The sequence below is a fragment of the Leuciscus leuciscus genome, assembly GCF_965113295.1.
Source record: "Leuciscus leuciscus genome assembly, chromosome: 3".
NCBI lineage: Eukaryota > Metazoa > Chordata > Actinopteri > Cypriniformes > Leuciscidae > Leuciscus > Leuciscus leuciscus.
In genome coordinates this window covers 34,868,952-34,884,931 of record NC_138727.1, presented here as the reverse complement: position 1 = coordinate 34,884,931, position 15,980 = coordinate 34,868,952, and the positions used below count along the sequence as shown (strand labels likewise).

Genomic DNA, 15,980 nt, shown 5'->3' with positions numbered 1-15,980 from the left:
ATGAATAACAGGGACTCTCTTTTCATCATAACTCGGCTTACAAGAGGCTCATGGCATCCAAGCAATAGGCTTCCAAACAGTAAACCAAGGGGAGAATATTTTCCAGCAATCCAAACCTCAATTTCCTTCCTTTCTGCTGCAACGTGTAAAGCAGGGGAGGGAGAACTTGTACGGTAGACACAAAAGCAGAAGAAAACAGGCCTCTCGAGTGGACAATCAGAATAGCATATTCAAGTGGCTACATCTGTGCTTACGAGATGAGGAGAGGCCTGAATGAAGGTATTTAAGCAAGAATTGTTCATGAGGACATCCCCAAGGTTGTTTTTCTGCTAACAATTCACAGTCACAGCTTCACTGAGCAATCTGGAGCAGGAACAAAACACTTAGAGAGTTTACAGATAAAAGGCCAAAATCCGTGACCTCAAGTCACAGTTAGAAGGGATAAAAAACATTTGTGATCATGTAACTGTAGTCATGCCGCCCACCATTACTTCCCACTGTTACCTTTGATAAACTGAAAAGCAAGAACCTTTTTGGTAGGCCATGCATCTTAAAGCAACTTAAAGCACCACTTGTGCTTCAGCAGCACTTTTTGTAAAGGTAGTTTTTCACTCTTTAATCTATGATGTTTGTTCATACTGTAACATACAAATAAGAAACAAACACTAATGAGGGATTATTTTCAGGGAACAACAACAACCTAAAAGCATTAAACAATTGTGAGGATTTGAAAATAAGCCACATTATGCTCACATTCTGGCTTCTATATAAATCCATAAAAAGCAAATGTGTCACTTTCTTTGCTTCAATGTACAGTATACATGTTTGTACTCTCTGAAGGAACCGAGCCAAACCTCAAAGACCTCATTCAACGATTTTCCTCATTTAAGAAATACATATTTGGTTCTTGTTTTGGATGTAGTGGTGCAAAACACAGTGAAATATGAGCTTAAGACAGAATGCTGCCAGATGGAAAAATAACAGAGCCATGCAGAGGTTAGAAACGGGTCAAATTTGTATCAATTGCATTTTTGACTGCTGAACTTAATAGCTAAAAATATCCACTTCTACTTTACAAACACTGACACATTCAGGTCAAACATGTACAAGGTTAATTCTCAAAGTAGGCAAGCAAGAGTTTGAAACCATATTTGAATTATCCACATCCAGCGTGTATGCGATATATTTCAGACAGACATCACGACGAGCTTCAATGTTATATTAAGCCTAAAAGATTAACCTGCATTAAAACACAAATCATGACACTTCAAATGAAAGAAGTCTGTTTGAAATTAATGTTTCTGAAAATAACACCACAACCTGTACAAAAAGTACTGTGGCGGTACAGTGTTTCACTGATATACCGTTTAAATGTTTGAGAAGAAAGGTGTAGAATGACCCAGAATAGGCAGTTATGACATCTCTATCTCATCAGTTATGACAAATCATCATATTAGAATGATTTATGAAGGATCATGTGACACTGAAGACTGGAGTAATGATACTGAAAATTCAGCTTTGATTCACAGGAATAAATAACTTTTTAAAATATATTCGAATAGAAGACATTTTAAATTGTAACAATATTATTTCACAATATTATTATATTTACTGTATTTTATCAAATAAATGCAGCCTTGGTGGGCAGAAGAGACTTCTTTCAAATCTTATCCCCAAACTTTTGAACACTAGTTAATGTAGCACATGACAAAAACATATGGTATTATCCTTGTAATGTACTTTTCCCCCCCATGAATTACAAGACTGTGTGATGCTTTGGTGTTAATATAGCAAAATGATTATTAAATGTATCATGGCACCGTTACGGCAAGCAAATCCAAAACCATAGTACTACCACAGTTCACGTCTAACACAAAGGTTTTGCCACAATATTTAAATAAAAAGAAACCAAAACATATCTTCAGCTATCAAACAAGTCACCCAAGAAAAAAAAAAGAAAAAAAATTGAGCATTAGTTATTGAATGCGTATGCAGCCTGAGGGTCATTTTCCACAAATGCAGAGACATTTTCAACTGAACCATCTAACGGCTTTTTAACGACCTCTTTGTGATTTCAAAGAGAACATACACATAAAGTATGACAGGAAGGTTGTTTTCTGACTAACTAAAGGCCTGCTCCTCCACGATTACATTGTTCAGAGGAAACTGGAAGAGCGGTGCACAGCCGGCAATCTCTCCCCAGCCCTGAGCTCTCGTTTTGAGACAGACACATTTGCTGAGAGAGAAAAACAACAGCTGTATTGCGTCCATAATAAAGCATGAGCGGTGGCGCTAGTGCGGCCCATCTGGCTGAGCTCACGTTCCCAGGGAGCCCACGCGGATTGTGTGGGAAGGCTGTGGTGGGGGAAGTAGACGGCAGCCAACGGAAGCTTAAAGATGCTTCTATGAAGTGACTCTGAGGTTAACCAATATAGGGAAACTCATTAGTAAAGATGGCAGCTTGATTAGTGCAACCCGTTATTGACTTGTGAGCTTTTTGTGGAAGGGCAATGAAATAAAAAAGGGTAATAAATGAATCCAGAGCCTTGTTCATTCTCACAGTGACAACTAGCAATTAGAATCAATGTGTATTCTTCACACGTACAGCACTGTCTGGTTTTGTTTTCCATCCAAAACACTTCAGATCGTCCCCCACTGGAACCGCCACAGGTCAGTCTGTCCTCACAGGAGCACAGAATTTACACAGAAACCAGAGCAATAAAAAAAAAAACAGAGGGTAACCTGCATTAAAAGCCTGAAGGATAAGTGAGAGAAGGTTTGTCCTGCAGAGCATATCTATTCAAAACTCTCTCCTCGTTCTATATGCTGAGGATCTCTTATCAGTCATCCATCAGCAATGCTCTGCACCTCAGACGACAATATCTCCGAGATCACAATGTAAACAGAGTTCATACCCGTGAAGAGCCTTTGTTGAAACTTGAGTTCCAGAACATTCTTGAAGCTCTCAGACAAAGCAAGATGGGCCCAATTGTCCCTAAAACAACCAGTGTTTTATACTAATAGTAATCTCTTTAAATTGCTAACAAATTAAGCTACAAATTAAGATGTAAACTGACATATTTCTTATTGTAATTTTTTACCTCAAAAACTTTTAGATTTCAGAGTCTTGGAAAAGGAGGTAATTGGACTCTTATTTTGATATTCTGGTCTTTTTCCTTTAGTTCCTGTTTCCCTGCTCTGTTTAGTTTCAGTTTCCTTGGTTTCTGATTATGCTCCTGTTTGTTTCTGTGATTAATCATCATCAGTTGTATCTTATTTATGTCCTGATTATCCCCTGCATATATACTCTGTTCAGTTTAGTCCTTTGTTGGTTATTGTTTATGTTTGCGTTTCCAACGTATTCCTGATTAAAGATTATTCTAGTTAATACTCAATGTGCGATTGTTACAGCCACCGTTACATTATGCAAGTGTGAAATATTTGATAGAACTATTTGTAAGTAAATTAAAGCAGCACTCAGTAGTAGCTTCAGGACTTCTTCGCTGTATTCTCGCTTTTTGCTCGCAGGTTTCTCTCTAGAGCTCCCCCCACAGCTTCGGAATAGATATTTGACAACACTGTCGTAAAAACTCGTTGTTGATTCTCAGACACCAGAGGCTATAGATCAACGACATCAAAGCAGATGGGACGTTCTTTAAAACGTCTTCTTCATTCGGGTTCGGACAGCGTGAGGGAGCGCAATAATGACAGCATTTTAGCAGATTTCTTTTGGCCGTAAAGCAATTGTTTACATCGCGAGACCTGATATCACATGAGACTTCTTGACGCAGCGGCCGGCGGCCCGCCGGCTCAAAGTTGCAAGTGCGTATTTTCCGCTCACGGGCACCAGGGGGGTGCGAAACGACCACCATTCAACCCGAAATAAGTAATATAACCATTCCAATGACTCCGAAGCTGTTCAGTTAAGGTAAAAAAAGTTACTTAGTTCACCTTTAATTAATAATTATATAAGTAAATGGGTAAATAAATGAATGAATAAAATATATTTATTTATTTATTTACTAATATCATTAATTTATTTACTTATATAAACCTTAAAGGTGCATTGCGCAAGTCTCTGAGTTTTTGCAGAACTATGCCCCCTCTGGCGGCAAGCGAAACTGCAGCCAGAAGTGTGCACGCTCACGGACAAAAGTTTTATTTTTTTAATCTTACGTGGAGTTTGCGTTGGTGTTTGAAATGAACTACAAGCCGGTCTCTTAGAATCCATCTTCTACGGAGAATGGCGGCGAATACACAAACCTGCCAGACAGCCAGGTGAGCGTGCCGTGAACGCGCATGACGTCACGCCCAGTCTAAAATTCTGGCCCGAATCCCTCTTATTTATTTTACTTTACAGGATTATAGAGACAATCTCAGTGATCAGAGAAGGGCTCATTCAGCCCATCAGGCAATTGTTTAAGCATGTATGGGTTAGAAAACGGGTATTTTTAACATGAAAAGTTGCTTAATGCACCTTTAAATGTTGAACTGGAAATTTCAGTTTTTGAAACTTCTGGAATTTTTATAAAGTACAAGTATTACAAGGCCTTTGAATATTGTCTTGTAATAATGGGTTGCCTTCAGATATTGTCTTGTTATATAGGGGGCTTGGAGTCAAAAAAGTTCAGAATCACTGCCATGGAGTCATGTAATAAATTAATATAATTGATATTTATTAAATTTAAAGTGTTACTATGCTAAGAAGTCTACATCTAATAAACCAACCTTTTCTTTTCAGTAAATAATGCATTGTAAAAGGTATTTTACTTGGTTGAAGTATGGAAATCAGTACTAAATTCTCTCAGAAATGTACATGTTCAGGTTTGTTAGCCACATATGAAGTGCTGAGACATTTACAAAGACAAAGTTCCTATGATCAATACGAAATGCAGATACAGGAGAGGAGGACTCAATATAACGCACCTGATTATGCTGACCAATTAAAATTGCAAACATTGTTTAATTGTAAACGAACAGGCAGAGGCACCGTAAAAAGAGACTGAACAAAGAGAAGATATAAAAATTTTACAGAACTCACTTATATGCCAATTTGGCCTTCAGTAAGGAACTTTCAGAGGGAAAAATTATGCTGTAAAGACCAGAAAATGTTGAAATAATCAATAGTCCCTCTTCGTTCTGATCATTCATAGCAGCGATTCTGAAAATAAAGTGTTTCACATCCTTACATGATGTTCCCTGACCGCCGCTCTGAGGGCAACCAAAATCACTGCATAGTTTCTGAAGAGAGCCAAGATAACTGCGAAATCGCAACCTCAAATTGCTTTTGGGCTAAAAGATGTATAAAATGTCTTATTTTCCCCCACAACACAATTTATACATCACTCTTACAAGAACATGGTGTGAAAAGGGGAAAACAGCCTCTTGGAAGAGATCGAGGTCTGGTTAGCATGATCCAGTTGGCGTTTGCTGTTTGACGTCGCAAGTAGACCATTATCTTTCTCCATTGATGCTCAGTCAGACTTAGCGTATATTCTTATAAAATAGGATTTTAACAAGCAACATTTAAAAATCACACATTTCTTTATATTACAGTAGGTGTTTGCAAGTGCCCAATCTGTTTTTGGAAGGTTTTGAAAATGATTGAATGGACTTTTTCCTTGTCTACAGCTTTTGACATCTCCACTCGGGATAGGTCACAAGTGCATACTTCTAAAAGTCCCGCGGCAGCTTTCACCAGCTATGATGGACCTCCTAGTGTTTGATGGACGTGTGCTTCTCATTCTTACAAAGACGAAGAGAGAAGACCAGCTAGAAAAAGGAGACCCATTTCCAGGCAGGTATGCTGTCAGGGAACAGAAATAATAAAGAGATTCAAGTAGCTCTTTGGTTTATTAGTGAAGCAAAAAAATCCACGGCAGAACGGGCATTAGGCGGCGCGGAAAGAAAATACGAAGTGATTTGTGCAACCTTACATTCTCTCCAGAAGACTTTGCACCTTTATTTCACCGTGCACAACTGAACCGTCAAGACAAGGACTGTATCCTAATGTGACAAAGACGTCCAAAAGAGCGACCCACCTGGGTAGATAGATGCAGAAGCATGAATCATCAAAAGCCTGCTGGGATTTATGTGCGTTCAGCCAGAATGGTTCCAGTTCTGACAGGAACCATCCAATCGAAAAATGTTTTACTCTCACAGAAAGACGAGCAAGACTCTACGGGTACAGAGGAGCCTGGCTTTAAGTCAGGATTTAAGAGAGGCCTGGGAAATGATCTCTGTCTGTGAAAGAAAACAGAGAATCTTTATAGACGCTGGAGCCCAGGAACTCATCCTGCGGCCTCCGAGCCACATGGGACTCTTTACTGATAGCTGTGTGGCTAAAAATCTCACATTTGCCCAAAATGTATTCAATACCGAGTTTTAGACTCAGGCTTTTCAGTTGTAATGAAAACATTTTTTTTTTACAAACAATTGCAGAACTTCCCCTCCCAATTTTTCTCTTATCGTTGGTTATATCAGCTGGAATGACACACTTTTACACATTTTACATTTATGCATGATGCTTTTATCTTAGGTGACTTACGGTTAATTCTTGATACAGGGAAATAGAGTATGTTGCTCTCAAGAAAAGTGTGCCTTTTCAGCTAAATTTGGTAAAAAAAAAAAACGATCCCAGTCTGAATTACACTATAATTCTATGAATCAATTATTGGCCTGTATTTTTAATTGAAGAAATATCATAGTAAAATAGATTATGCATTTGGATTGAATAATTTCATTTAACTGGCCTATAGGTTATGATAAATAATGAAAATGTTTGAACCTAATTCAGGGAATCTAATTCATTGGATTATTAAATAATAACTCCCAATTATGGGAACATCTTACCCGAAGGGTCTCACTTTGCATTTCAAAATAAAGACATTATTTTTTACCATACACAACTAAAATAATTACTGTATCCACAAATCTGCCATTAGCATGCAGACATTAAAAGTTTAATATTCACCGTCCATTAAATTCACAAATCACTATTATCCAATGACAAAGAAATAAGAGCATTTAACCTCAAAATTATCCAGACAGATTGAATCTCTCAAATGCTAAATTTCAGATAAAAAACCAAGATTAATAAGAGCATAACTACATCTATTGTCATAATTATTTATTTTTTAAATCCATATTTTACAAAAGCACAGATTAACTTCAAAAATGTGTCTTTTTAGACGAGGAATGAAGTTTTAAAATGTAAACCTTATTTACATTGTAGTTCAAACACTTGAAATATCCTAGATGATTTTTCATTATTAAACACTTATAAAAGAATCACATTGCCCCAATATTCAGTGGTGCAATTAGAGGAACTAAATGGTCAATTTAAGTAACGCTGCTTTAAAAGTTAGGTTTCAGGTAAGAGTTATGGCAAAGCCATTTAGTTGGGAACACCCATACACCCCTATACTTCAACACACTCTACATTACTTCCACAGGAAATAAATAGTATTTAACACCCAATCCAACGCAGCTATGATAACACTGATGTCCTCATGCGTACCTTCAGTATGTGGGTTCATGTCGGACAAAGACGCCGCCAAAACATACACATGCCTAGTCTGGAGAAATGTAAATACAGCCTGTGAAACCAAACACCACCCTTACACCACATTCAAACAACACGTCAGAGATTACATTGTTCCTCGGCGATGTGTACAATAGTTGTTCTGTTTGTCTAACAGCTTCACCATACCCAAGAGTTTCAAATTCACACTTGAGTTGCGAGGAAGGGCGGGTGTTGGAAAAACAGACGTATTGGGGGCTGACCCGCCCTATGAAGACGTGCCTGTCAGAGGTGATGAGACACCTTCAATGATACAAAAGGTGCATGAAGTAAATGCACTAGATGCATTTTGGTTTCATTTCATCTTTGTTCCATAAACCCTACCATATAAAAGTCTCTCTTACCTTGACACAAAGTTTTGTTCAAAGTGTGATCTAGGAAAAAATAAATCCAGAGGAGCCTTAACTGATGTGTCGATCTTGCCTTTAACATCCCTTTATCATTCAACAGAGAAATTCAAGTGAAGCACTGGCTCTCTGAAATGACGTTGACTGATGTTTGAACTCCAGGAAATATCTGTCACACCTGAAGACAACTACTACACTCAGCACATTCCAAGAATGAACTACATCCATCTTTTTGCACCTGCATTGTAGACAAAACAGAAATGGTGCGCAACTCACTAACTGTGATACGTCTGTAAATATCCCAGATAAATGTAAGCAGTGGTAGATAGCACTAAAAAAAAAGGCCCTTTAAAAGATTGAGGCAGTCATCACTTGGGTTGTCAGGTTTTTGTTAGGAAGAAAGGAAAAGTGGAAGATTCCGACATCCTGTCAATTCAATAACTCTGTTTGGTAAACAAGGAGGCTGGCATTGGCTTTTCACCGTTCTTTTAAACATAATGAGGCCTATATCGCACCACTCAAGACATGTCAGCAGTTGAAGGCTTAGCATTGGAAAAAAGGACACAAATGTGGCCAAAAAGCCCAGTACGCAAGCAAAAGATGCTTCAATTTCCTCAGCCTTTTTTATCAGTTCAGAAAAAGAAAAGGAAAAAAATCACATCACTTCCATATTGCTAAAACCAAATAACTCCATCCGCACCATAGATCACTAACTCAAATGAGTTTTGATAAAACTCCTCACAGCCCCTTACAAGGGCTAGGTGATAATAAGGTGTTTTTTTGCAGTTTAACACTACATCTTTAGCAGAAAAAAAGAGGAGAGAAAGCAAGAGGAATTTTAAACGCGACTCCTAGTGTTCTTCTAAACAGACTCAAATTAACTCAAAAGTAAACTCTTAATTGAGTCTTCATGCCAAATGGTGTATAATAAAAATCCCTGACAGCCATTCAACAGAGAGCAGGAATCTAGTTTACCCAAGACGACATTCAAGAAAAAACAAATTTGACAGCTAGACAGGAGTTACAGGTGGAGGTCAGCATCTGAAGGATGACGGTTAACCATAGATGTTGCGTATGAAATGAGAACTTGAAAGGGAAGAAAAGAAGATACAGTGAAATATATAAAAGAGAGAGACAGGTAAATGACAAGGGCGAAAAAAAAAATGCAAATACTACTTGTAATTTACGGTTATTTGTGGCCTGATCCAATGTATTATTCAGAATGACAACAGAATAACACAGCATGAAAATTAACTAGGACAATCTAAAGGCTGAGAAGAGAGCGGAAGAGATGCTTATTTCACACTGTAACCAGGCTGTAAATTATAATACCAGCATAAATTTAATTAACCATTGGCACCCAAGCACTACAGAAGAATAGACTGTGTAAATATAGTACAAACCCCCCCCACAAAAAACATTCTTCACATAATGAGAAAATAACATTACCATGTTAAGAAAGTGGAATGAATATTCATTAGGTGGCATTTTACAAATAAAAAGGACTGCTGTATTGCACTCAAATTCATGACTCAAACATTTCATCAATTAGTAAAACTTGTTTAAAGCTCTCTAGAGTGTAGGCTATATTGGAACAGCTACCAAGTTGAGAAAGTGCTGATGAATCTCCAGTTGGGACCAACAAAACTGAAAGCCAGCTTTGACAGCAACATTTAATTGGTATTGATTAACTGAACCAATCTAACTGAAGAAATTGAGGCTCAATTAATCAAACTGAATAAAATATCGGCTCCAGGAAGTGTGTGACATTTGTAGCTGGCACATGTATGGGGGAAAAAGTGGGACTTTCGTCTACAAGTATCTGGTAAATCCCGAAAATTGTCAGAATCGAAGAATTGTCTCCCTTTCAATTCACAGGAAGTTGAATTTGAATGATAGGAAGGATTGTAATTGTAAAAAAAATGTATAATACTAAAAACAGGTAATGAGATATATATATAAACTAAATACAAATGTATATACCATAGGCATCATAAAAAAAATATTTGAAACCTTTCAATAAAGGCTTTGTCAACATACATTCAGTTCAAAAATAGTTACATATATTTCAAGTTATTTTAATTCTAAATCCTTATGTTCAAATTCAAATGTTTGCTGCATACATTTAAATTCAGGAGCTGAACTGGAAATTAAAAGGCTTTTTTAGTTCAACTCGGAATGGTGAATAGTAATTTGAGAAGTGCGAACAACAACACTGACAAATTCAGGTATGAGCCAAGCCACAATAATTCTTCACAATGCTTCTAAATGTGTTAATACAGCCAAGCCACTGGAGTGAGCACTAATGGGTGAAGCAGCGTGTAATCTCTACCTCAGACTGCACTGCCAAAGACTGTCTAAAGCAAATTGCACATTAAAATGGCAAGAACATTTTGAAATGTAACAGGCTAAGTTCTACAGTTTCCGTGAATCAGGGTGCAATGGTTATTTTGAGTCAAGAAACAAAGCCATTTTTGCAAGGTTGCAACAGGGTTGCATGCCGACGTCTTACTGAGGTATTACCGATTTCAGATTTATCCGTCCTAACATCACAGCTGGCCTTCCGGTCTAAAACACTGTATGGACCGAACGTTTGCCAACAGTCAGAGTCTGGTTCTTGAGACGAAGCAGCATGTGTCTATGAGGGTTTAGAAGTCATTTCTAAGTCATTCAATCATGTGACTGAGCAATAATGCATCTTTGAAGGTTCTGTAGGCTGTTGAACTTCCCTCCTCCTAGGCCATAAACTGTCTAGAGATGAAGCATTTCAGACAAGTAGTTGCCAAAACAGGCAGATGCGTCCGGAATGCGCCTCCCATGTAAATGGCCCCTTCCCACATAAACACAGTGAAGTCTCTTAATGCTCAACAGGGCTGGTGTTGACAGTGAAAATGAATTCACATTCAAGGCACCACTGCCAACCACGTTTCCCAGGTGGGGTTTCTCTCTGCTCTGTAGTGGTGACAGCGCCTAGTTCTCTCTCCTGCTCTCGACAAACTGCATAATAGACACCCTGGCGATGCAATCCTCCCACAGACTGCCCTCGATTTAAAACAATATTTATCAGCACTGTGGAGGTGGCTCGCAAAATGTGGGTGGTAGTTGCGGTAGTCTCACAAACGTCTAAATATTTAGCTAAAATGGCTCCCAAAGAAAACGGCCAATAAATTCATATCGCTGCCTTTTTAGGAACGAAGCGTGTCAAATTTCTAAAGACTCTAGTGGCGAAGCCAATCTCCCAAATGAAACAGGACTCTGTAATCTTGTCCATACGACAGCTCCTCTATAGATGTGCCCACGTACTAACATCTTATCCAATGACGCAGTCATCGACTCTAACGCACCCTGAAACAACTAAATGCATGTAAAAATATTACAAGAGAAGCAGATATGTCCCAGAAGAGACTCTGAATGCTCAGTGAAAACTTGGGGTTATCACCACACACATAGTGAGAATATTTAAAAACTATGTTTAGTTCAACAATGTGGAGTGGCCCAACACAGTGCCTTGAGGCACTCCTACACCCATCTTCTAGTCAGAAGCTCTACTGGCTAACACTAAAAACTGAGGAAATGTTTTTTCCTTTGTGTAGGAAGGCAGGATCTGCTGACTAGACGTAAATGTCTGCTTGAGTAATCTGGTTTAAAAGTTAGGATGCAACAATTCAAGAGTCAGAGCTTTGGGTGGCGCAGGCAGACTGCTGATACACTTTCTCCAACAGTTGCAGACTATGACAATCTCATAACAACAGAGCTTGTCTTCACTCTACGGGATACCTGAATGTTGAAAGACGACAGGAGCGATTAGTGGAGCGCTGAAGCGATAGAGGATTCATAACAAACAGCAGGACATACACAGGTCTCTCTGTTCTTACACCTTCTCTCTGTTGCTGCACATGGATTCAGCACTTGAAAAGACATTACGGTGAAGCGTGTGTGGGCGCATGCTGAAAGACAGAGCTGCTGTAGTAAAAGAAAAAGATGGTACCAAATAAAAGATAACATACTTTTGCATGTGGGGGTTCATCTACATGTGTGACTTGTTCTCAGAACTGTTTTCACTGAAGGGCCCTGCATTAAAACGCTAGAAAATCAGCAGAAAAGAGGCAACATGACTCAAGAACCATCTAAAATGTCCAGGGAATATATTTTTGTGTCTTCACGGCACGTTGCAGACAATCATTTAGTCATTTGGGAGTTCATCTCTGAAACAGAGTTTGATGCAAATGTGAACAGAGCAATGGAAGTTCACTACAGACTGCGCTGAATGGAAAAATCTCCTAAAAGCCTCAAATAATAAGCAATCTTAGAATGCAAATGGAAGATGAATCAGTTTTTATCTTGAGAGAGACTAAAAATCATGACCTTGGCCTGTGCAGCAAAAAAAGAGTTACTTTGTACTTACAGAACATTGAATCTGCTATATGGACTAAAACATTCCGAAATTTCTGTCTTTTTTTTTTTTTACACTTATATCATTCCAAACCTGTATTTCCATTCATCCATGGAAGAAAAAGAAGACTATTTGAAGAATGTTCATGCTGCTCTCTTCTATGTAATGCAATTTTGAGAGCTGTCAAACCCAGTTCTACTGAAGCATACAATTAAGTACTACATTTCTTGAGCACAAACTCTGAAATCCCTTGTATTTATTTTTTGTTTCTTTCTTACCAACAGAAAATATATGTAGTTTTTCGACTTAAGTAAATTAATCTCTCAGGGGCGTGGGTCGATGAGGATTGTTTCCAGACTGGATTTTGAAACGAACTGGATTTCTGTCTCTCCACGGAGCTCACTCGGAGCTCACTCACTGTGCAAGTTGATTGGCATCTCGCTCATTCCTGGTGAAAAACAGCTGCCTGCTGTTTGAGCTAGTTAAGACTCCAGAACACGGCTGCGGGGAGCTCATGACACAGGACAACCACGAACAATCTCTGCTCAGAAACGCATTTCTACAGGTATAGCATACATTTTCTTCCAAAAAGGCAAAGCAATGCCTGGAGATAAGAGATAAAGTGTCCGTAACTGATTTTAGATTGCTTATTATATGCTAAGTTGATGCCCATCAATCATAGACATAAAGCTGTCACTTCATCAATAGCTGAAATCATATCAAAGCCAGTTCCTTCGTAGTCACTGTGTGAACCAGCAACAGTTGAAAATTAAATCAAGAAAACACTATTGCAGCACTTCCTTGGTTATTTATTTGACAAGTATATTACTTGTCAAGCATAGTGGGTTACAATTTTAAATGCTTCACTAGAGAGCCGGAAAACAATTCTCAACATCTTTACAGGATTGGCTGATGGAAATTATACAAATGACAAGGTTTTACTAACACGTAGAATATAGAGACAAGGAGAGAACGTGGAAGGAAAGGGGAAATGGGATTGCAAAATGCATTGGATACATGACTACCAAAATATTTCAATATTACATGAATCAAAAATATGCTTATCACTATTGGTATGGTAAGAGTATAGGGTTTTGTTCCACTTGTTTGGAAAATACAGCCGAGGTTACCTTCAGTGGGGTTGACGGCCATTGGTAGGCTCTCCCAATCAACCGTCCATGACGGGCAAGGGTGAGCGGTGTAAACAGCGTCTATCCCATTTTCCTGCAGGACACAAGAACACATAAGCACAGGTTAAACCATAAACTCCCGACAGAAGCCTCCAGGCAACAGCATGACCACTTCTCACACTTCCTCAGAACGCCTGAGACAAGGTGCTAATTAAATCAGGAACCCGTTACAGAGCAGTTCAACCCACTTTACAAACTACTTTAAAGGTTGAAGTCCTGTAATTGATTTGACATTTTTCTAGTTGGTACTTAATCATCAAAGAGACCTACAAGAATGGGTAAAAAGTGTGCTATGACAATTATTCCTCATTGAGAATATAAGATGCAAACCAAGTGCTAATACATGCAATGCTACAGAACACAGGGAAAATATATGGTGTTGTGTCAGGGGATTTCATAGGGTACTTTTTTACTCCAAACAAGTTTTCACCAGTTTGATGAGATAAGGTTAGTCACCTATTTAGAATTAAATTAACCTACATGACCAAACAAACTCATGTGGAACGGAGTGGAGACAGTGTCAGATTGGTGTTAAAACCTCTAGGAAAGACTTTTTGCTTAACAAAATGTACAAACAATAAGAAACTAAAGGAAAAGTTAAAGTATTTAAGATTCAAAAAGGATGCAAAGAACCATAGATTTTTGTAGCCTAGTCCATACGACTCATGCACTTTGTCTGAAGAGAAACACTGTAGATTTAAAATAAATGATTGACCTTAAGTAACTTTACCATATTACAGTAAAAACTGTAAATGGTTTAACATTATGGTTGCATTAACACAAAAACTTCACCATATAACTTACAGTGAGTAACAGTAAAATGACATTCCGAGAAGTCCCTGTGTGACACACACGATTTAATTTTATTTAAGTAGTTTTGTTTCTTGTTATTTTTTACCTGATGGTGTGTATGACCCCTGTGCACTTGCAATGAACTCAGATTCATCATGTGACTTTCTATTGTATACCTGTAATTATGGTGGTTATCAGTACATTTTAAGTAAAAAAAATATTCTGGTAGTTAAACTCTGCATATTAACATTATAAAACTTAATGAAATATACGTTTAAAAGTTAAATATACATCCAACATTGTGTAATACCTGAAAAAAAACAAGATTATAAAATGGATAGTTCCCATCCTGACTTCTAATTGGTCAACACAGCCTTCCAGACATGCTGATATCCACAACCACAATATATATCAAAACAGACTTCAAATAGTTAATCTGATAATCAGCCTAATGACACTCTTTAGCAGTGACTAAATTGAGTAAAACCGTATCAAATCTCTCAAACCACCAAATGAAGCTCCTGAGATGCTCTCGGTCACTGATTTAGAACAAGCCTGGTTCTGCTTGTTAAACAGTAGCTATTGTGACGGTGCATCTATGTTTGCTCCTCTGGCATTACAAATCCAGGCTGGACATAAGGTTTGGCTCCGAGAATGAAAATGTCATTTGCTCTGTCTAAAGCAATGAGCCACCAGCAACAGCTGCAGAGCAGACCTAAAGCAGAAAGCACGCAGCCTGGAAAATCCCAGTGGACTGCTATGCATTAAGAGAGCCTGCTGAGCTCCAACTCATTGACACACACCAAATTGATATCCACTAGCGTGACGGGAAATATCTGATTTATAGTATCTGAATGCCAGAGGTGGAAAACACCAAGCACACACATAAAAAGCTGGAAGTTCTGCAGCAGGCCTGAAAACTAGACGGCAGCTGTGTGTTTTTTTATCACCTGCTGGGGACTCGACTTCAGCATTGTGGTCCGGGGCAGACAGTATAGAGACCCAGCATTGTTACTCTGTTTGCCTCTCCTGCGGGAGTCGTACGCCAGAAGTGTATGAGACCACTGCGGGCTCTTTACTCATTATCGGCAGATTTCTGCACCGGGGATGAAGTGTTGTTAGAGTTTGTGGGCCGTTTAGATGCTGGGTAAATCAGCAGGACTGCTATGGAAGTGGTGGGAAATTGAATAAGCAGGCAGAAGACTGTGTGCAGGAGGTTATGGACCGAATCAGCGGTTCCTCTGGGGAGGAAAAACAGCACTCATCAGGACAGTTAAGATGATGCCACAAGCTGAGCCGTCCATGTAATACAGCCTCTTAAGGGTGCATTATTATCTGGAAAGGTGAGGAAACATGGGGGTCTGCAAGTAGAGAGGGACATCAGTTACAGCCCTTAAAAAGTATGCTGGCGGTACCATGGTATAGAAACGTTGGTAATACCAAACATTTTGATATAGAGGCCCCAAACCAATTTGAACACTAAATCAACAATAATTTTTTTTTTTTAAAAGTCACTGTATTTGATTGACATTTCATCTTTATTTTAAAGAAATATCAATTGTTTTATTATTTTGTGACAGTGTAAAGACATGCATACATTTTTAAAGGTCAACGTATACTTTTACCATAATCAAAGAAAACCACTTTGGCATCATATATGTCCAAAAACGGACTTT

At 38.5% G+C, this 15,980-nt stretch overlaps 1 protein-coding gene across 4 annotated transcripts in view; it reads right to left on the bottom strand.

Annotated features, from left to right (window-relative positions):
• gstcd (glutathione S-transferase, C-terminal domain containing) overlaps positions 1–15,980 on the bottom strand; it is a 49,526-nt gene that overhangs the window by 23,664 nt on the left and 9,882 nt on the right. For all 4 annotated transcript variants that reach the window (XR_014204456.1, XR_014204457.1, XM_082164314.1 and 1 more), the window contains exon 5: positions 13,453–13,546. Coding sequence is in view for 2 of the 4 variants with exons in the window: in XM_082164314.1 (XP_082020440.1) it covers positions 13,453–13,546 (94 nt within the window). In the remaining 2 variants the exon portion in view is untranslated. The remainder of the gene's footprint in view (positions 1–13,452; positions 13,547–15,980) is intronic.